General features: G+C 32.8%; 1 protein-coding gene across 1 annotated transcript in view; it reads left to right on the top strand.

Moving 5' to 3' along the window:
- vclb (vinculin b) overlaps positions 1 to 22,633 on the top strand; it is a 48,900-nt gene that overhangs the window by 6,000 nt on the left and 20,267 nt on the right. The window contains exons 2-6 of the mRNA XM_073828914.1: positions 10,400 to 10,470; positions 14,947 to 15,097; positions 15,191 to 15,299; positions 15,429 to 15,551; positions 17,544 to 17,704. Of these exons, the coding sequence (XP_073685015.1) occupies positions 10,400 to 10,470; positions 14,947 to 15,097; positions 15,191 to 15,299; positions 15,429 to 15,551; positions 17,544 to 17,704 (615 nt within the window). The remainder of the gene's footprint in view (positions 1 to 10,399; positions 10,471 to 14,946; positions 15,098 to 15,190; positions 15,300 to 15,428; positions 15,552 to 17,543; positions 17,705 to 22,633) is intronic.

Here is a 22,633-nt window from a genome sequence, read left to right as displayed (position 1 = left end):
AATAATTGTAAAATATTTTTTAAAAATAAATATATAATGCTAATAATTTTAAATGTTAAATATTAATTTATATGCAATTAAAATTTGCTAATATATTGTTTAAAATAATTGTCAAATAATTTTAAAATAAAAATATTTTAAAAAGTAAATGTATAATGCTAATCATTTTAGTACAAATAATAAAATACAAATGTATACATATAATAAAATGTAATTGTTTAAAAATGTTTATTTAAAATATGTATTATATTGTTTCAAATAATTAAAAAATACTAAATATTTCAGAAAGTAAATGTATAATATAGAAATTGTAAATGTTAAAATATGAAACTAATAAGCAATTAAATGTAATTATATTTACACATTGTCAATTTTTTAACCATATAGGTACAAATAATAAAATAAAAATGTACAATAAAATGTAATTTAGTTTAAAATATTAACTTTATAATGTAAAATTATTTAAAAATAAAAAAAATATTTTAAAAAGAAAATGTGTAATGCTTATCATTTCAAATGTTAAAATATTAATTAAATTAATGTATATATACAATTAAAATAGGCAATTATATTTACACATTGTGCTAATTATTTTAAACCATGTAAATACAATAATAAAATAAACATTTATACATATAATAAAACGTAATTGTTTAAAAACATTATTTCAAAAATAATTAATTTATTTAAAAATCAAAACAAATTATTTAAAAAGGAATTAAGTGAGGTGAATGTTTTTATATTTATTTAAATAGAAAAGTATATAAATTATATTTATATAATATTATAATAATTATTATATAATTATATGTATATCAAATATTTATATTTATATAAAATGGTTATATATTTTTTGTAATTATGTTTACAAATATTACATCATGAATTAATTTCTTTATTCATTTGAGTACAATAATAAATAAAAATGTACACAAATGCGATAATTTAAAAACATTGATCTCAAATCAGTATATTTATTTATTTAGCAAATATATTTGCAAATATTACATTAATTATAAATTAATGCAATAACAAAAATCTGAACATTTAATAAAATGTAATTTGTTGAAAAACGTTTAATTTAAAATAAAATATTAGTTATATGAAATGATTTCAAACCAAATAGTTTAAAAATATTCAGAATAAAAAAATTTAAAATATTATTTTTGCATTAACATCTTTTTCTTCTATATTTGTAGATCTTTTCGTCTTGAAGTGATAAGCAAGTAAGTTTAGGACACCTCCCGTGTCACTGATCTAAAAATGATGTTTTCACATTGTTGTTTTGTATGTTGTTTTGTAACAGACACACGTTTTGAGGTCAGTATTGGGAATGTGTGGCTCTGTGTCTAATTTAGGATTTCTTGAGATGTTAGAAGATGAAGGGTCAAACGCTGGCTGAACATGCATTTCTCAAGACCACCACAGACGAAAACATCCTCCCAACAATACAAGAGAAGCGTTTGTTATCAGAACTGAGAGAAATCCAATTGCATTAGGCAACATTATACTGCTGCTGAAAGCCCTGAACTCCTTCAGTTCTTATTTTAGGAGATTTCTTTTAAACGAAAGAATTTTATCCGCATTCTACACAGGAACCAAATAAGAAGGGAGTAGTGTTTGTTTCCTTTTATTTGCACTTGTTCCAGCATTAAAAACATGGACTTTCAGATTATTTTAGATTATTTAAAACAATTAAATTAAGGCCATTTTGTTAAATGTTTAATCAGTTGTTGTTCAATTGTAGAAGTTTCATGATTTCAGTTAATTAGACAGGCTTTTGTTGATTAAAAAAAGGGGGGGGGGGGGAAATTAATCCAGAAAAAAACTGAATTTGGGAAAAACAAACCAAGTTTTAATTCATTAGGCATATTTTTTTTATTATAATATTGAGGAGAAAATCTGAAAAAAAAAAAAAAAACCCAGAACATTTTAAGAAATTTAAGAAAAAATAAAACACAATTTGGGGGGCGGGGGTTAAATTAAATTCATTTCGAACCCAAAAATGTAATTTTTGTTCAATTTTTATTCAGTTGTTTTTAAGTTATGTATGTTTCGATTTTCAATTATTTCAATTAATTACACGTTTTTGATTAATAAAATTTAATATAACTGATAAGATATATTTATAATAGTAGAATCCAGAACAATTTAAACAGAAAAATGTATGAAAATTTGAGAATTTGAGAAAAAAAATATACTAGATTTCATTGGGCCTCAAAATGTAATTTATTTTGAAGTTGTATATTTTTCATGATTGCAATTAATTACACATGCTTTTTGATTAATACAATTTAATATAACTGGAAGGAATTTTAATGAAAAAATAAAAATAAATAAACAAAATCCAGAAAAATTAAAATTGGGTGTACAAATCCGTAAAAAAGAGAGAGAGAACTAATTTCAATTATTTAAATTGTTTTATTAATAAATTGAACTGTTAAAACAGAAAAGTTAATATGGAAAAAATCCTGAAAAAAATTAAACGCAATTTGTGGTAAAAATAAAATGATTTTCATAGGGTTGTAGCTTCTAAGTAATCTACTTTCAAGGTGTCCTAAAGTTAGACACGAATGTTAAAATTTGAGTAACTTGAAGTTGTTTTTTTTTTTTTTTTTTTAATTAAATTTTTTTCTGCACATCCTGCAGCTTGTTGAATGTATTTTGGAAGCCTTTACTTTCTCCAGATTGTCTTTGAAGTGCTCTGAGGAAGTTTTGTGCGTCTCATGTCCTCAAACTAATGGCCGGAGGGGGATGGAGCGGCTCTGGACGAGGAAACTCGGCACGTCCGGAAGCTCTGGCTTTGTCTCAGGATTATAATGTTCCAGCAGATGTTCCAGAAGAAGGTTTTTAGTCGCTAATCTGTTCCTCGGTATTCATTCCGGTCCGGTTCATTGTTGTTTATGTGTCTCAGACCGGACAGATATACAGTCTCTCTCCATTCAGACGCACACAGAAGGAAACGTTTATCATCAGCCGGTTGCCGGGGAAAGCGCTTTAATTACACGCTGAGATAATGTGTCCTAAATAACTCTTTAGGTTCAGAAACGTGGGACAAGAGCAGAGCTTCATTCATGCAGAACTGAGTTTTTATATCAATCACCGAGTGTCGTCGAGCCGTTTAGGTGCCAGATTTTTTTTATTGCATTGGTAGGCGGAAAGAATTGGATTATTTTATGGTTGGCTGTGGTTTATGAGGTTAATTAAAAGGGTTTACAAACACTGTCGAGATTGAAATGCTTGGATTGGCGTCAGGATAACTCAAAGTCCAGTTAAAGTTGGACTTGTTTCTGTAAAGTGTCTTTGATTCTTTAAGTGGCAGCTATAGGTCAACAAGTGCAACGAGAGGTAAAATAGCATTTATTTGCACTATAAATTTAATAAACTTTTAAGATTCTTTAGTAGACTTTAATATCATTGTTCAGAAAAACGTGTTTCCTTGAGAAGTTGATATTATCTTGGAAGTGGAAATTGAGGCAAAAGAACAGAACGTCTTCTCCTGTAAAGCATTGAGAATGAAATAATGCAATGAAAACTTAATTTAAAGGAATAGTTCACCCAGAAATGAAAATGTACTCGCCCTCAGGACATCCAAGATGAAGTTGAGATTGTTTCTTCATCAGATTTGGAGAAATGCATCACTTGCTCACCAATGGACGTGAATGGGTGCCGTCAGATTGAGAGTCCAAACAGCTGATTAAAACATTACAATAATCCACAGCAGAAATGTAGCATTGCAGCACTTGCTCACCAATGGATGTGAATGGGTGCCGTCAGAATGAGAGTCCAAACAGCTGATAAAAACATTACAGCAATCTGCAGGAGAAATGAAGCATTGCATCACTTGCTCACCAATGGATGTGAATGGGTGCCGTCAGAATGAGAGTCCAAACAGCTGATTAAAACATTACAATAATCCACAGGAGAAATGTGTCATTGCATCACTTGCTCACCAATGGATGTGAATGGGTGCCGTCAGAATGAGAGTCCAAACAGCTGATAAAAACATTACAGCAATCTGCAGGAGAAATTAAGCATTGCATCACTTGCTCACCAATGGATGTGAATGGGTGCCGTCAGAATGAGAGTCCAAACAGCTGATTAAAACATTACAATAATCCACAGGAGAAATGTGTCATTGCATCACTTGCTCACCAATAGATGTGAATGGGTGCCGTCAGAATGAGAGTCCAAAAAGCTGATAAAAACATTACAGCAATCTGCAGGAGAAATGAAGCATTGCATCACTTGCTCACCAATGGATGTGAATGGGTTCCGTCAGAATGAGAGTCCAAAACAGCTGATTAAAACATTACAATAATCCACAGGAGAAATGTGTCATTGCATCACTTGCTCACCAATAGATGTGAATGGGTGCCGTCAGAATGAGAGTCCAAAAAGCTGATAAAAACATTACAGCAATCTGCAGGAGAAATGAAGCATTGCATCACTTGCTCACCAATGGATGTGAATGGGTGCCGTCAGAATGAGAGTCCAAAACAGCTGATTAAAACATTACAATAATCCACAGGAGAAATGTAGCATTGCATCACTTGCTCACCAATAGATGTGAATGGGTGCCATCAGAATAAGAGTCCAAACAGCCGATTAAAACATTATAATAATCCACAAGTAATCCATCAAGATTTCAAAGATTTAATATTAAAAAAGTTATTTAATCTATTTCAAGTTTATAATTTTCATGATTTTAATTAATTACTTATGCTTTATGATTTATTAAATGTAATATAACCGGTAAGAATTTTAATAAAAAAGAAAAAAAAAAGAAAAATTAAAATAATAATAAAACAGAAACCTGAAAAAGTTTTTTAACAATTTTATTTGTGTATTTTTAAGTTTAAAAGTTTAATGATGCTTTTTGATTAATAAAATGTCATATAACTAGTAAGAATTTTATTTGAATCATTTTTCAATGTAAAATCGATGTAAATTAAAATAAACAAAGAATTTTAAAGAATTACAATTCATTATTAAAATAAATAATTTAAAAGAATTTAAAATAAAATTAAATTTTATATATTTAAATAAAAATAGAAATAAGCAAATTAATTAAAATAACAAACAAACAAATAAAAACATTTAAATAATTCTTACCTTAATATTTCCTAATGTTCAGATTTGATGTCAATTATATTATAAAAAAATCATTTACAAACATGCAGTTTTTATCTTCTCAAGATGTTAACTGTAGACTGGAGTGGTGTGGATTACTGTGATGTTTTTACCATCTGTTTGGACTCTCATTCTGACGGCACCCATTCACATCCATTGGTGCACAAGTGATGAAATGACACATTTCTCAAAATCTGATACAGAAACAAACTCGTCTACAGTTGGGAAGGACCTAACTAATTTTCAGCAAATTTTCAATTGCTAGTCGATTTGCTTTTGAAAATGTTTTATATAGCACTAATCTAATCGTAGTCGCATTTCTGCAGTATCTCTTATACTCCAAATGCGTATTTTTGTGGTATTCAGTGCTATAATAACTCAACTCAGTATTAAAATAAGATAGTTGTGGATGATTGTCTTATTTAATAGAGTTTAGTGTGTGAGCTCTGAGAGCTCTTTTCAGCCTGTATAGAGCATTGAGGAACGCATACAAAGAGCCGTCTGTTAGCCGGACGCCAGCAGACCGTCCTCGCTTGACAATCGTCTCTCCGTGAAGCTGTTTATCGGCTGCTGTGAGTGTGTTCAGCGCTGAAAGTGTCATAATGAGAGTTACAGGAAGTGACTTCATCATTAACTGATGTTTTCCAGCATGAATTGGCACAACTGTTCTTCAGTATTTCAAGTAACGGTTCACCCAGAAGTTCGAAGTCTGTGTTCATTTACTCCCCCCTCATGTCTTTCTTCAGTGGAAAACAAAAAGGGATGTTTTTATTGTCGTAATGAGGCTGTCGAGTTTCAAAAATGATGAAAACGGCAGCGTGAAAGTAGTTCATATGACTCATGTGCTCTATTCAGAGACTTCTGAAGTCATGCGATTGCTATGTTTGAGAAACAGACTTTAAGTGTTATTCACTGATTTAGTTTATCTCCTTTCTAGAAGCTCATCAAGCTTGTTTAATTGAAAAATGATGTTGGAAATAATAGATATCGAATCATATTTGAACTGAACATGAGTGCGAGTTAGATTTTATGAGCTGCACTGCTATTTAAACTATTTAGATGTTGGTTTGTGGATTTTATAAACCTTGGAATATGCAAGTCATGCAGACTGCGTTAATATATTTATTTCTTATTTTAATTAATTTGCTTATTTGTGTTCATTTTCGTTTAATTCTTTTAAATTATTTTTATTAATAATGCATTTTATTAATTGTGTTAATAATGAATTTATCTAAATTATGATTTTTTTATTTGAAATTCAATTATTCTAAATTAAATTATTTAAAATTGTTTGTTTGAATTATTTTCATTGCATTTTAATTCTTTTAATTTGTTTAATTATTTTAATGTAAATTTTTTAAATGATTTTTGTTAACATCAATTTTTTTAAATGGATTTTAATGTATTTTAAACTACTTTTAATGTTAATTCTTTTAATTTATTTGTTTCAATTAAAAATGCATTTTAATTCTTTTAATTTATTTTTAATTTATTGTAATTAAGCTATTTTATATTATTTTATGTTTATTTTAACTAATTATTTAAATTATTTTTGATCAATTTTAATTCATTTTAATGCCATTAAAATGTTTCTTGATTTTATTTTAAGTTCCATTAGTTTATATTAATACATTTTAAAATTTCATTTCAATGAACTACTTTAAATAATTAAATAATTGAAACAAATCATTAAGTCACATTTTTAAATGTTGTTTGTTTATAATAATTAGTTTAACTAATTGAAATGTTTTTTTTTGTTAAATTATTTTAAATGATTTTGTGTATTTTAATTAATTATTTAAAATGTATTTTAATTAGTTTACATTTTTGAGTTCTTTTACATTTTTAAATTTATTTTCAGTTAAGTTCAGATATTTCAAATCATTTAGTTTATTTGAACTGATTATTTACGTTCATTTAGATTAATTTTAATGCCATTAAAATAATTCTTGATTTATTTTGTTACATTTTTAAATGAGTTTTGTTTATAATAATTAATTTTTACATTTTATTCTAAATAACAAATTTTAATGATTTTTTAAACATATTTAATTAATTATATTTATAAATATTTTTGTTCATATAATTATACATTTTTTAAACTTTATTTTACTAATTGTAATGATTTTACACATTTTAAGTTAAATTATTTTAAATGATTTTGTGTATTTTAATTAATACTTTTTATTTTAATTAGTTTAAATACTTTTTTAAATTCTTTTTATTTATTTTACATTCAGTTTACAAATTATTTGTCTCTATTTTAATTTATTTTAATTTATTTTAAATTCTTTTTATTTATTTTACATTCAGTTTACAAATTATTTGTCTCAATTATTTTAATTTATTTTAATTGATTTTTAAATACTTTTTTAATTCTTTTTATTTATTTTACATTCAGTTTACAAATTATTTGTCTCAATTATTTTAACTTATTTTAATTGATTTTTAAATACTTTTTAAAATTCGTTTTATTTATTTTACATTCAGTTTACAAATTGTCTCAATTATTTTAATTTATATTAATTGATTTTAAATCACTTTTAATTATTCAAATTTTTTCATTTATTGTAATATATCTTAATTATTTAATTTAATTATTTTTATTTATTTTTATTAATTAATTAATTAATTTACAACCTATTATTTTTAATTTACTTAAAAAAAAACATTCGAGAAATTATCCAATAACTCTCCTTTTGTGTTTTACAGAAGTAATAAAACCATACAGTTTTGAAATGACTTGAGAGAGCATAAATGACAGCATTTTCATTTTCGGGTGCACTGTTCCTTTAAATCAGTGTAGGCTCTGACTAAACCTGTTCTTACCTGTCTGATAGGAATGGTGTGTGTGTGTGTGTGTGTGTGTGCGTGCGTGCGTGCGTGCGTGCGTGCGTGCGTGCGTGCGTGCGTGCGCGTGTGTGTGTGCGACTCTCTCCTCCTGTTTTAAACACAAACGGCTGGTATGTGAGTGGTGTGAACTGCCAAACCCCCGTCACCGTTTCTATTTTAGCTGAGCACCTCATACTAGAAGAACATACTGCTCTCTTTTGTGAGGAAACACAGACAGAGAGCAAGTGGAAAATCAGAGGAATGTTCTCTGATCCGACGTCATCCGAAGCCCACAATTGAGCAGAATTATGCTTATTAGTGGTATTACTATTACTTATTGGTTTAAATAAACCTCCAACTCCAGGTATCAAACTTCATTTGTGCTCCAGAAGCCAAGGATTCCTCAAATAGTGTAGTTGATTTACACGGAAAGAGTGGCCTGAGCCATATATAGAGACCAGAAATAAGACAGAGATGTGAAACAAGACATATTGCAGAAGTAAACTGGATTTAGACTTAGTACTGCAGGTATATGCTGAGAATGATAGAATCGGTTTAGTTGCATCATGTTGAAATCAGCTAATTTTGGGAGAAACCGGTTAAACGTGGCCTTGAGTTTAAGCGGGACCATATTGTCAACCCGCAGATGCTGGAGACGAACCAAACATGAAGTCATTCGGTTGACAGGAGCATGATGCCGCATGTGTGTGATTATCTAGAATTAAATACTGACTCAGAAGTGGAAATGGTGAATTGAGTCATTATTGAACCTCCTGAAGTCATCTTTATGGTTACATTAAACACACAAGCAATGAATGGAGAACTGTTATATTTTGTACTTTGCTTAAGGCAAGACACTGCAGGTGAATAGGGTAAAAAAAATAACTAATAGTTATTACCTTAATTACAGAGTTTCTTGATTACATTGATAATTGCAAACCTTTTTGTATTACAGGCTTTCTAAAATGTTTGGTTTAAATATGCAAATGATCCATTATTTAATGAAATATGCGCTAATTTGCATACATTTCCAGTACAGAAATCTAAACACTGAATGAAGTCAGTTTCAAAATTCTTGTTTAATTTTTTTGACATTTCGATATTAGAGTCAAATGCTTTTACAGAGGTATCTCTATCTTTGGGTATCTCATTTTGTCACTCCGTAATTTAGAAAAAACTTCAAACAGACAGAAAGCAGTGTATTTTTTTCCATTTTGGGGGGATTAAAATGTTGTATAAAAATTTTTGGTTCAGTGTAAGAGAAACTCATTTTTGTTTGTTCAATTGTAATTGAAATCCATTGACACAAATAGATAAAGTGCTGTAAAAGAAACACTTAAAAGTGTCTTTTGGGTGTTTTCTTTCCACTAGTCTGAAAAAAGACTTTATGAAAATCCAAAAAGAGACTTAACTCAGTGACATTGTTGACTTGTTTATATGATGACATGTAGTTTAAGACAGTGTTGTTGCAATAAATAAATGTTAAAGGAGTTAAAGTTCACTTCTAGAACAAAAATTTACAGATAATTTACTTACTGTAATTACGATAATCATCCAAGATGTTCATGTCTTTCTTTCTTTCATCAGTCTTAAAAAAAATATGTTTTTGAGGAAAACATTTCAAGATTTCTCTCCATATAGTGGACTTCTATGGTGCCCCCATAAAAAAAATGTATAAAAAACTGATAAGGATATGGCAATATTTGGCTGAGATACACTATTTGGAATCTGATATCTGAAATATTGAGAAAATTGCCTCCTTAGCAATGCATATTACTAATAAAAAATTATACTTTGTTATATTTATGATAGGAAATTTACAAAATATCTTTATTGAGCATGATCTTTATTTAATATCCTAATGATTTAAGACTGGTTTCGTGGTCAAGGGTCAGAAATGAGACTTTAGGCAACATGAGTGACATTTAATCATATATCAGATGCTTGCATTAAATCATTGATCATTTGCATAAAAAATTATGCTCAATTTTAAGGGACCGTTCATCCAAAAATGTTGTGTTGTTTCAAATGACTCAAAGACATTTTAAATAATGCACTCTTAAAATTTAGACTTTTCTTCTTGCTAGTTTTTGTCTCATTGATTGTATGTTGTCTGGAACAAAATGAATTTCTTGATTCTTAATCTTCTGAATCCAAGTCATTTCTTATGTCTTCAGTTTAACAAATGAACCATGATTTTGTGCTTTAGACTCATGAGTTTAAGCTTTCAAACTTTAAAAAGGACAAAAACTGTATTTTAAGTCTTCTAGATTCAGAATCGATTTAGAATCGTTAAACAGAGAATCGCGATGCATCTGAGAATCTGTTTTTTTTTTCTCCCCCTAGTGCATTGTGGACAATATAAAGGACAAAATGATCACGATGTGGTTTATGTGTGTATTTATTGTGTGTTTTGTGTGTGTGTTCGATGCAGGTGGGCAAAGAGACTGTTCAGACCACTGAGGATGCCATCATGAGGAGAGACATGCCGCCTGCTTTTATAAAGTAAGACACACACATACATACACTCCTTCTGTTAAAGGTAAAGGTCATGGACAACATGTTAGTGCTATGAATAATGGAGCTCTGTTTTTGTCTGCATCAGCCTTTTGTTTTAAGTGAAAATCTACAGTTGAAGTCAAAAGTTTACGTACACCTTGCAAAATCTGCAAAAAGTAAATTATTTTAGCAAAATAAGAGGGATCATGCCAGATGCATGTTATTTTTTTATTTAGTACTGAGCTGAATAAGATATTTCACATAAAATATGTTTACATATAGTCCACATAAGAAAATAAACCAAATTCTTTGGTTTTGAAGGAATTTTTCTGTATTTGAACCCTTTCCAACAATGACTGTATGATTTTGAGATCCATCTTTTCACACTGAGGACAACTGAGGGACTCATATGCAACTATTACAGAAGGTTCAAACACTCACCGATGCTCCAGAAGGAAAAAACATGCATTAAGAGCCGGGGGTGAAAACTTTTGGAATTTGAAGATCAGGGTAAATGTGACTTATTTTATTGTCTGGGAAACATTTAAGTATCTTATGTAGCTTCTGAAGGGCAGTACTAAATGAAAAAAATATGATATTTAGGCAAAATAAGAAAAATGTATACAACTTAATTTCATTCAAAAGTTTACACCCCCAGCTCTTAATGCGTAGTTTTTTCCTTCTGGAGCATCAGTGAGCGTTTGAACCTTCTGTAATAGTTACGTATGAGTCCCTCAGTTGTCCTCAGTGTGAAAAGATGGATCTCAAAATCATACAGTCATTGTTGGAAAGGGTTCAAATACACAGAAATGCTAAAAAACCAAAGAATTTGTGGGACCTGAATGCTTTTTACCGGTTCAGGACAAACAAGGGACTCATGAAGAACCATCACTAAACAAAAACACAGCTGTGGATCATTCAGGTAACAACACAATGTTAAAAAGCAAGGTGATGTAAACTATTGTAGAAATTCAACTATTATTTTCTCTTGTGGACTGTTTGAAAACGTCTTCCATGTGAAGTATCTTACTGAAAAATTCTCTCTTATTTTGCACATTCTGTAAGGTGCATGTACACGTTTGACTTCAACTGTATATGCAACAGCATCCTTGCAACTCTAAATACTATTTTTATCTTTTTTTGTATTTTTTATAATTTTGCATACAATGCATGAACTTATAAAATGCCTTCCTTGAATACGATGCATGTCATTTTGGATGAATGCATACAATGCATGTAGATTTAAATGCAGTCAACTCTATTGTCTGTGAATGTGTGTGTGTGTTTGTTGAGGAAGGAAGTGCTCTAATGCAGGTGTGTTGACTAATAAATCAGGTGCGGACATGCTAGAGCAGCTGCGCTCATGAGCAAACACAACTTCACCTCCCGAGAGGAGCACTAGAGCTCTTCTACATGTGTTACTGTCCCAGAGCGCATACAAAGCCTCTGCTTTACTCTTGAATTATAGAAATAGTTGTATAGATCATTCAGAATTATTGGTATTGTTCAATACATGGATTGTTCACACTGAAATCGATTTGCATCAACATATGAACCAGAGTTGTTCATTTTAAATGTGACCCTGAACCACAAAACCTAAATATTGAGAAAATCGCCTTTTTAGCAATGCATGTTACTAATCAAACAAGTTTAGATATATTCATGGTAGGAAATTTACAAAATATCTTTATGGACATTATCTTTATTAATATCCTAATGATTTTTAGCATAATAGAAAAATGTATTATTTTGACCCATGCAATGTATTTTTTGCCAATTGCTACAAATATACCTGTGCTACTTAAGACTGATTTTGTGGTCCAGGCTCACAAATGAGACTTGAGGCAACATGAGTGACATTTAACAAATGTTTGCATTAAATCATTGATCATTTGCATAAAAAGTTATGCTCAGTTTAAAGGGACAGTTCATCCAAAAATGTCATGTGGTTTCAAATCCATATGACTCAAAAAATACATTTTAAATAATGCACCCTTAAAATGAAGACTGGCATTGGATTCAAAAAGGTCAAAAAGAACCATAAAAAATATAACAATGGTCCAAGTCTTTTCTTCTTGCTGGTTAGTCTCATTAGTTGTATGTTGTCTGGAACAAAATGAATTTCTTGATTCTGAATCTTCTAAATCTAAGTCATTTCTTATGGCTTCAGTTTAACAAATTAACCATGATTTTGTGCTTCAGACTAATGAGTTTAAGCTTTCAAGCTTCAAAAAGGACAAAAACAGTATTTCAAGTCTTCTAAATCAGTAATACTGAAAATCTTCATCTTAAAGGAGTAGTTCACTTCCAGAACAAACATTTACAGATAATTTACTCACCCCCTTGTCATCCAAGATGTTCATGTCTTTCTTGCTTCAGTCGTAAAGAAATAGTTTTTTGAGGAAATCATTTCAGGATGTCTCTCCATTTAGTGGACTTCAATAGTGCCCGCGAGTTTGAACTTCCAAAATGGAGTTTAAATGCAGCTTCAAAGGGCTCTAAACCATCCCAGCCGAGGAATAAGGGTCTTGTCTAGCGAAACAACTGTTTGTTTGTTTTTAATTGACAATTTAGATACTTTCTAACCTCAAATGCTCGTCTTGTCTAGCTCTGCCTGAACTCTGTGTATTCCAGTTCAGTACAGTTAGGGTCTGTCGAAAAACTCCCATCTCATTTTCTCCTCCAACTTCAAAATCATCCTACTGTACATCACTGTTTTACCTTTTTTTTTTTTTTTGTAAAGGGCATTTGATCTTCTTTACAGGTTCACTTTGTAAACACTGGGTTGTTTCTTCTTCAGCAATGTAGGGCGATTTTGAAGTTGGAGACAAAAATGACATGGGAGTTTTTGGACATACCCTAACTGTCTTGAACTGGAATACACCGAGTTCAGGCAGAGCTAGACAAGCGTTTGAGGTGAAAAAGTATATAAACTGACAACGTTTTACTAAATAAGACCCTTATTTCTTAGTTTATAGCCCTTTGAAGCTGCATTTAAACTGCATTTTGGAAGTTCAAACTCGGGGGCACCATAGAAGTCCACTATATGAAGCGAAATCCTGAAATGTTCTCCTCAAGAAACATAATTTCTTTACAACTGAACTGAAGAAAGAAAGGCATGAATATCTTGTAAGTGGGATGTTAAGTGCTGCAAACAAAGTCAGTGAGTTATTAAATCAGAGATTCTATACAGCGAATAAATGACTCGACTCAAAAAAAATAAATCGCTGCTTCTTACAGTAAAATCCCTTCATATCATTGAAAATGAATGGCTTTTGGTTGAAATATCACAGCAAATGACTGTCAGTGTGAACGTCCTTTAGGAACAAAGTCAGCAGATGGAAAATCTCCAGCGATTTACACAAACATCTGTGTATCACAGTGCTGTTTAGGGAAGAACCAAATGAAATAAAACAGGAAATAGCTGAACATCTCCTAAACAAAATGTCCTGAAGCATATGTCCTGGTTTACAGCGGTTTATCTGTTTGTTCGTATCGAGTTTGTTGTTGCTCATCTCAGAGCCCACAGACATTGTTTACTCAGACGTTGTGTCATTCTTAAATATGATTTATTTACAGTAATGATACATTGCACAAGTCTGCAAGCCTTTTTAGCTTTTTAGACACTCCTGTGCAGCCACATTGATCCTGAAGCTGCTTTGAGTCATACATGAATTCATTCTGCTGCGCTCAGATCCCTGAGTCAGGAGGAACATATGGATTACTGGAAACACTGACACACATAATGGACAACCTGTGTCTCCCGCTAAATATAGTTTGTGCTTGTGTGTGGCCTGGTGCAATAGTGCTGATTAAAATTCATATGCATTACTGTAAACTACACACACACAGACACACACTGTTGTGACCTTGCTGTTCTGTCACACACACACAGCTGCGGTCTGTCCTGCCACAGAGAAATATGATACCAGTCTCCATTCTGCAACGACAACAAAACCCTCTTGACGGCAGTTGGACGCAGATGAAAAGGACATGAGTGTGTGTGTGGGGGAATTGGGACCTATACGTCACTCCTACGTGATTTAGGGCTGCTGACCGTGAAAAAGCATGCATGTGGGATAGACAGTGTTGGGGAGTGACTAAAACGAAAACTGTGAAAAATGCATACAATATAGAACATGCTGACTTTTTAAAAAATACTTCTATAGGCATTTCTAATAATAGAAAAAAATTAATAAATGCAACAAAAAGAAAAAACATCTCAGAATATCCCCCCATTTCCTTCTTTGTGCAGCTTTGTCATGTGACTCTGAAGACTGAAGTAATGATGCTGAAAATTCAACTTTGAACGCAGAAATAAATTATTTATTTATTTAGTATTTTTTTAAAGCAAATGAATGCAGCTTTGGAGAGCATACGGTACCTTTAAATTGCTTATAAGATATTGAGTGATTATAGGTTCAGTATGCAATCAGATGAATGTATAAGGATACACTTTCTTTCTCTGTTTTGTCTCTGTAGGGTTGAGAACGCGTGCACTAAATTGGTTCAGGCTGCTCAGATGTTAAAGGCCGATCCGTATTCTGTCCAAGCCAGAGATTATCTGATCGACGGGTCCCGCGGGATCCTGTCCGGCACCTCCGATCTGCTTCTGACATTCGATGAGGCCGAGGTATGATGCATTTAAAACCGTTTAATGGGTTTATTTCTTCTGAGCTTGTGCATCGATACTGACAAAAACGCTGGCTCTTTTCCCTGATCTCAGGTTCGTAAAATCATCCGCGTGTGTAAAGGGATTCTGGAGTATCTGACCGTGGCTGAGGTGGTGGAGTCCATGGAGGACCTGATCACTTACACTAAGAACCTGGGACCAGGTATTTTAATATTAAAAGTACATTAAAAACAACATGTCATGTTTTATATGTCATGTGTGGAGCAGGATTTGAACCAATGAGATTTCAGTGTGTCTACTGTGATGCAATACATGTTATGCATGTTCACAGGCATGACAAAGATGGCTAAGATGATTGACGAGCGACAGCAGGAGTTAACGCATCAGGAGCACAGAGTCATGCTGGTCAACTCCATGAACACCGTCAAGGAGCTGCTGCCCGTTCTAATCTCAGGTCTGGTCTGACCGCTAAATAAAGTTGAAATGTTTAGACAATACAGCCGAAATTCTACGAGAATAGTAGTAGAGAATATAGTCGCAATACTTTGAGAACAGTAGGGAATACAGTCGCAATACTACGAGAATACAGTTGCAATACAGTCACAATACTACAAGACTACAATCGTAATACTACAAGAATACAGTCGCAATACTACGAGAATAATAGTAGAGAAAACAGTCGTAATACTATGAGAATAGTAGTAGAGAATACAGTCGCAATACTACGAGAATACAGTCACAATACTACAAGAATACAGTCGCAATACTACGAGAATAATAGTAGAGAATACAGTTGTAATACTATCAGAATAGTAGTAGAAAATACAGTCACAATACTACAAGAATACAGTCGCAATACTACGAGAATAATAGTAGAGAATACAGTTGTAATACTATCAGAATAGTAGTAGAAAATACAGTCGCAATACTTTGAGAACAGTAGAGAATACAGTCGCAATACTACGAGAATACATTTGCAATACTATGAGAATAGTAGTAGAGAATACAGTCACAATACTACAAGAATACAGTCGCAATACTACGAGAATAATAGTAGAGAATACAGTCGTAATACTATCAGAATAGTAGTAGAAAATACAGTCGCAATACTTTGAGAACAGTAGAGAATACAGTCGCAATACTACGAGAATACAGTTGCAATACTACGAAAATAGTAGTAGAGAATACAGTCACAATACCACAAGAATGCAGTCGCAATACTACGAGAATAATAGTAGAGAATACAGTTGTAATACTATCAGAATAGTAGTAGAAAATACAGTCGCAATACTTTGAGAACAGTAGAGAATACAGTCGCAATACTACGAGAATACATTTGCAATACTATGAGAATAGTAGTAGAGAATACAGTCGCAATACTACGAGAATACAGTCGCAATACTACAAGAATACAGTCGAAATACTACGAGAATACATTTGCAATACTATGAGAATAGTAGTAGAGAATACAGTCGCAATACTACAAGAATACAGTCACAATACTACGAGAATAGTAGTAGAGAATACAGTCACAATACTACAAGAATACAGTCGAAATACTACGAGAATACATTTGCAATACTATGAGAATAGTAGTAGAGAATACAGTCGCAATACTACAAGAATACAGTCACAATACTACGAGAATAGTAGTAGAGAATACAGTCACAATACTACAAGAATACAGTCACAATACTACAAGAATACAGTCACAATACTACGAGAATAATAGTAGAGAATACAGTCGTAATACTATCAGAATAGTAGTAGAAAATACAGTCGCAATACTTTGAGAACAGTAGAGAATACAGTCACAATACCACAAGAATACAGTCGCAATACTACGAGAATACAGTCCCAATACTACAAGAATAATAGTAGAGAATACAGTTGCAATACTATGAGAACAGTAGTAGAAAATACAGTCGCAATTCTACAAGAATACAGTCACAATACCATGAGAATGCAGTCGAAATACTGCGAGAATACAGTCTCAGTACTACGTGAATACAATCGGAATACTATGACTACAGTCGGAGTGCTACGAGAATACAGTCGAAATGTTATAAGAATATAGTTGAAATACTACAAGAATACAGCCAAAATATTACGAGAATACAGTCAAAATACTACGAGGATACAGCCGCAACTTTTCGTGGATACAGTTGAAATATTTAGAAAACAGTCTAAATACTATGAGGATACAGTTGAAAAACTTTGAGGATACAGCCAAACGTGTCGAGGATACAGTCAAAATGTTTTGAGAATAAATTTAAAATTACATGAATAAAGTCGAAATTTTGTGATTTAAATTCTAAATCACAAGAATTAATTTGTAATTTTGAACTGTAAAAATATTTCTAAATTTTTACTGTATTTTATATATACATATATTTAATATATGCAGTCTTGGTGAGCAAAATATCTCTGTTGGTGTCTCACGCAGGCATCAAGATCTTCGTAACGACCAGGACGTCTCAAGGTAAAGGTGTGGAGGAGGCCCTTAAGAACAGGAACTTCACTGTGGAGAAGATGAGCGCAGAAATCAATGAAATCATCCGCGTGCTGCAGCTCACGTCATGGGACGAGGACGCCTGGGCCAATAAGGTGCGTGAGAGGACTAAGGTCACCGTGTGTTCAAGTGCATGCAGGTTAAACACGCCTCACAAACACACAAGTGCAATTCACTATTCTGCTCACACACATGCATGGATCTGTGGCGTATATTATTTATTACACATTTTAAGTTATGCATGCATGCACATGCATTCTAATGTTGGTTTAAACCTGAAGAATATATTGCAAAAGTACTGGATTTAAAGGGTGGAGTGTGTATTATGAACTACTCTGTTTGCAAATACAGGTGTGTTGTGCATTTGTACGTGCCTTTGTGTGTGTGTGTGAGCATTCTGTGTTCAGCTGGTTTCAGGTTTTCTGGCTGGATTTTACATTCTAGATTTAAGTAAATCCTGAGGTTTTTGGCTGGAAATGGCATGTGCAACAAATAAGTCATTCCCGATCACTTTTGTACTAAAAATACAGTGGAAATTAAGTTTGGTGCCTCAAACATTTGTTGCTTTTTGCTCACGTGCTCTTGAAAGAGTAGAAGGGATGCTGTTTAACAGGAATTTGTTTTTTTGAGAGCTGCAGACACTGAATCTGGCTGATGCATTATTGCATGCATGGAAATATCAGCGTATTACACTTTTCAAAGCTTCTGGAATCAGTATGAATTAGTTTCACAAAAACAATCCACCCCAAAAAATCAAAAGAATATTTGTCTCAAAGAATCGGAAGTATGTTTTAGGACTGTAAAGATTTTATGCATTGTGACAATTGACAATTAATTCATATTTTTTAAGTGTACATTTTAGTTTTGAGTTTTCTTTTTTTTTTTTTGCAATTATATAATAAAATAATATTATATTATAACGTTTTCTTTAAGCAAAATACAATTTCACATTTTTCCTTATAATTTGGGGATGAAATATTGAAGTTTTGTGAAATTAATTGATATGTTTTGGGGAAGTGAGTATTTGAGGTTGAAGGTTAATGCTTTCAGATGTGGGTTTTGTGAGAACTTGGCTTGTGGTTGTGGATTTCAGTGTTTGTATTTGTTTTATTTATTTCCCTTCTTTCTTCGTTGATCTTGTCACTCGTTCTTGTTAAAATGTGTGCTTTGTTTCTCCTCTCTTGGTTTGTTTTCCTCCTGCTGTAGAAGGTAAGGATCTGTGCGCATGCTCCCTCTCGCCGTGTGTTGGGTTTGCGCTCGGCCTCGCTTTCATGTGATCGGATTGAGAGTGTAATTACGGCTGGACGTTTGTCCCGTCACTCATGTGTGATGCTAACCGAATGGAGCTGCTCGAGGAAAAATGCAGCGCAGTTTGATAAATGAACTCACATGTTTGACTCGCTTTTCTTTTCATAATCGCCATCACAGAAATAAAGAGAAGCTTCCTTTTCCAGCATCAAGTCATCTAAAAAAGTGCAGAGAAAAAAAAACTTATTTAGAAATGCACTGACATTGAAAATATTTTTGTCTTTTTAGCTTAATTATTTTGTTATAGGTGATAAACAATATGGCAGTTGATATGCTCACCAGGCTGCATTTATTTGATTAAAAATACAGTAAAAACTGCAAAATTGTGAAATATTTTTACAGTGCAAAATAGCTGTTTTCTATGGGAATTCCTGTTAAAATGTAGTTTATTCCTGTGATCAAACTTGAATTTTCAGCATGATTACTTCAGTCTTCAGTGTCACATGATCCTTCAGAAATTACTCTAATATGCAGATTTGCTGTTACCAAATTAATGTGATATGTTCGCTGATGCGTTAAACGAAAACCATTTCATATTTTGACACAAAATCCATAGTTGTTTGCCAGCATTGTCTGATGAGTCAAATTTGGTGAAAATCGGACCAATTGTCTAGGAGGAGTTCGAAAAAGTGGGTTTTCAACATTATTCAAAATGCTGGACAGGAAGTTCGGCCAATTTTGGCATAATTGTTAGCGATGTTCTCAGCATGACCCAAAAAATATATTAAGATCATTTTCATTACAATAGGCCAATTTAATCAAATGTTGTTAGCAAATTTTTTCAATTGCTTTAAAACTTTTTGATCACTGTCAGCACATAAAAAAATATAGCCAAACCATTCAGAAGTTATAAGCAAACCCATTTTTTATATCTCATGAGCACTAGGTGGCGCTGTGCCGAAACTGTGCAGGTAGCCTCAGGCCATGGTTGTTATAACACACACCAAGTTTGGTCTCAATACGGCAAACCGTTGCAGAGATATTCTTCTGCAAATTTGTTTGCACTTTATTCTAAAACGGTTTGACTAATCAACTTGAATTCCATAACTTTGAACCAGAATGGTCTGAAGATGACTTGTGCCAATTTTTGTGAAAATTAGACAAACCGTAAATAAATTCAGTTCAGTTCCATTCAAAGATATAGCGGATATATAGCCTCGCATCCTTTTTCGTGTGTTATTCAAGAACGGTTTGACTAATCATCTTGAATTTCATAACTTTCTGCCAGAATAGTCTGAAGATGACTTGTGCCAATTTTTGTGAAAATTAGACAAACCGTAAATAAATTCAGTTCAGTTCCATTCAAAGATATAGCGGATATATAGCCTCGCATCCATTTTCGTGTGTTATTCAAGAACGGTTTGACTAATCATCTTGAATTTCATAACTTTCTGCCAGAATAGTCTGAAGATGACTTGTGCCAATTTTTGTGAAAATTAGACAAACCGTAAATAAATTCAGTTCAGTTCCATTCAAAGATATAGCGGATATATAGCCTCGCATCCTTTTTCGTGTGTTATTCAAGAACGGTTTGACTAATCATCTTGAATTTCATAACTTTCTGCCAGAATAGTCTGAAGATGACTTGTGCCAATTTTGGTGAAAATCAGGCAAACCGTAAGTAAATTCAATTCAGTTCCATTCAAAGATATAATGGAGATATAGCCTCACATCCATTTTTGCGTGTTTTTCGTCAAATTTGTTTGTGCGTTATTTGAAAACGGTTTAAGAAAACAACTTGAATTCTATAACTTTCAAACACAATGGTCTGAAGATGACTTGTGCCAATTTTGGTGAAAATCAGACATACTGTAAGTAAATTCAGTTCAGTTCAGTTCAATTCAAAGATGTAGTGGAGATATAGCCTCGCATCCATTTTCGCGTGTTCTACATCAAATTTGTTTGCACGTTATTCGAGAACGGTTTGACTAATCAACTTGATTTCCATAAATTTTAACCAGAATGGTCTAAAGATGACTTGTGCCAATTTTGGTGAAAATCAGACAAACCGTAAGTAAATTCAGTTCAGTTCCATTCAAACATATAGCGGAGATATAGCCTCACATCCATTTTTGAATATGACCAACTTCAATTCCATAACTTTCAACAAGAATGGTCTGAATATGATCTGTGCCAATTTTGGTGGAAATCAGACAAACCGTCTAGGACAAGTTCGAAAAAGTATAATATGAATGCCAACGGATACATTAGGTGCAGTACAAAGAATAAAGAACTACATGATTTAACTGTTTTGATGCTTAATAAAATATTAATTAAAAATCTAGTATGAAGTGATGATTTAATGCTGGAGAAGGAAGCAGAGGTTTGTCAGGGCCGTGCTGGACTCACTGATGGCTCTGTTTAATGTTTAACATGTCTTTGTCCTGCTGTAATGTGAGCAGCACTAATCAGTTTCGTGTGTGTGTTAGGGCTGCAACTAACGACTATTTTAATAGTCGACTAGTCACCGACTATTGAAACGATTAGTCGACTAATCGGATAATTATTCAATTTTTCTCAAATTTAGCATGAGATTGCTTTAATTATGTGGAAAATGATAGTAAACACAAGAAAGAAGGGGGTACTTCAATGAAAAATGCATATTTTATTGAACTTTGCTGCTGATAGGCCAATTCATACTAAAAGTAAATAAAAATGCCCTGTCTAAAACCATTTAGGCACAGTGCTTGGTCAGTACAGACATAAATGCATAAATTAAGAAACTCTATAATCTTTTCAAGGGCAGGCACATTTGTTTTATAAGAAAAAATAAATTAAAATCAAGTAAACATTTTCTTCCTGTAAACCAGGGGCAGGCACATCAGCAGCAATAATACCGTAAACAAAAATGTATATCCAAAACACAACGTATTGGCTTCCATGTTATTTAAATCTTACCGAGGCCAGCCAAACTCCGTTTCATTCAACTGTCCGACGTGCTTTCTCTTTAAATGTTCGTGCATCACAGAGGTGCTGCCGTGATGCGCAAGGACTGCTTTACAAACCATGCAGGTAATCTTTTTATTCGCCGTAGCAGGCTAAAATGCTCCCAAACTTTATGCCTGTTTCACACATACTCAGTCTGCATTGCGTCTACAGTCCGTGTGCGTTACGTATGCGGTGCAGAATCAGCACGGACTCGTTTTGCGCTCACACAGAACGCGTTTACAGTCCGTACATTGTGAACGTTGTAATCCGTTAACATGGGTGTGGAAAAAAAATACGCACTGCAGACGGAGTATGTGTGAAACGGGCGTGTTTTGGTACGCGCAGCTGCTGCATTCAGTGCATTGGACGCCGCCATTTCTGTATGTTATCGCTCAGCATAGAAGCTAATGCCTATGTGCGACTCTCGGCAGAGAGATGCCTCACTCGGTCGGAAAAAACATGTCTGGCGACAACATCGACAATGAAATTCATTGTCGACTATTTCTATTATCGATTTTTGTCGACAACGTCGACGAATCGTTGCAGCCCTAGTGTGTGTGTTTGTATTTAATCTCGTTTTGCTCTAAGATCCTGTTTTCTGAAGACTGTGTGTGACTATATGTCTGAATGCAGGTTCTCATCACTGCAAATATAAACTCTTAAGTGTGAATAACCTGAGCTGACCATTTCCTGTCTCTTCTCTGTACCTGTTAAAAAAGCTGCGTGAACCAGCCTAAGGTGGTTTTCCGGTCTCAGCCGGTTTAAGTTGTTTCATGTGGTCTCTCAGC

The sequence above is a fragment of the Garra rufa genome, chromosome 22 (assembly GCF_049309525.1).
Source record: "Garra rufa chromosome 22, GarRuf1.0, whole genome shotgun sequence".
Taxonomy (NCBI): domain Eukaryota; kingdom Metazoa; phylum Chordata; class Actinopteri; order Cypriniformes; family Cyprinidae; genus Garra; species Garra rufa.
Note: the sequence above shows the minus strand (reverse complement) of the source record. Positions and strands in the feature narration are given on the sequence as shown.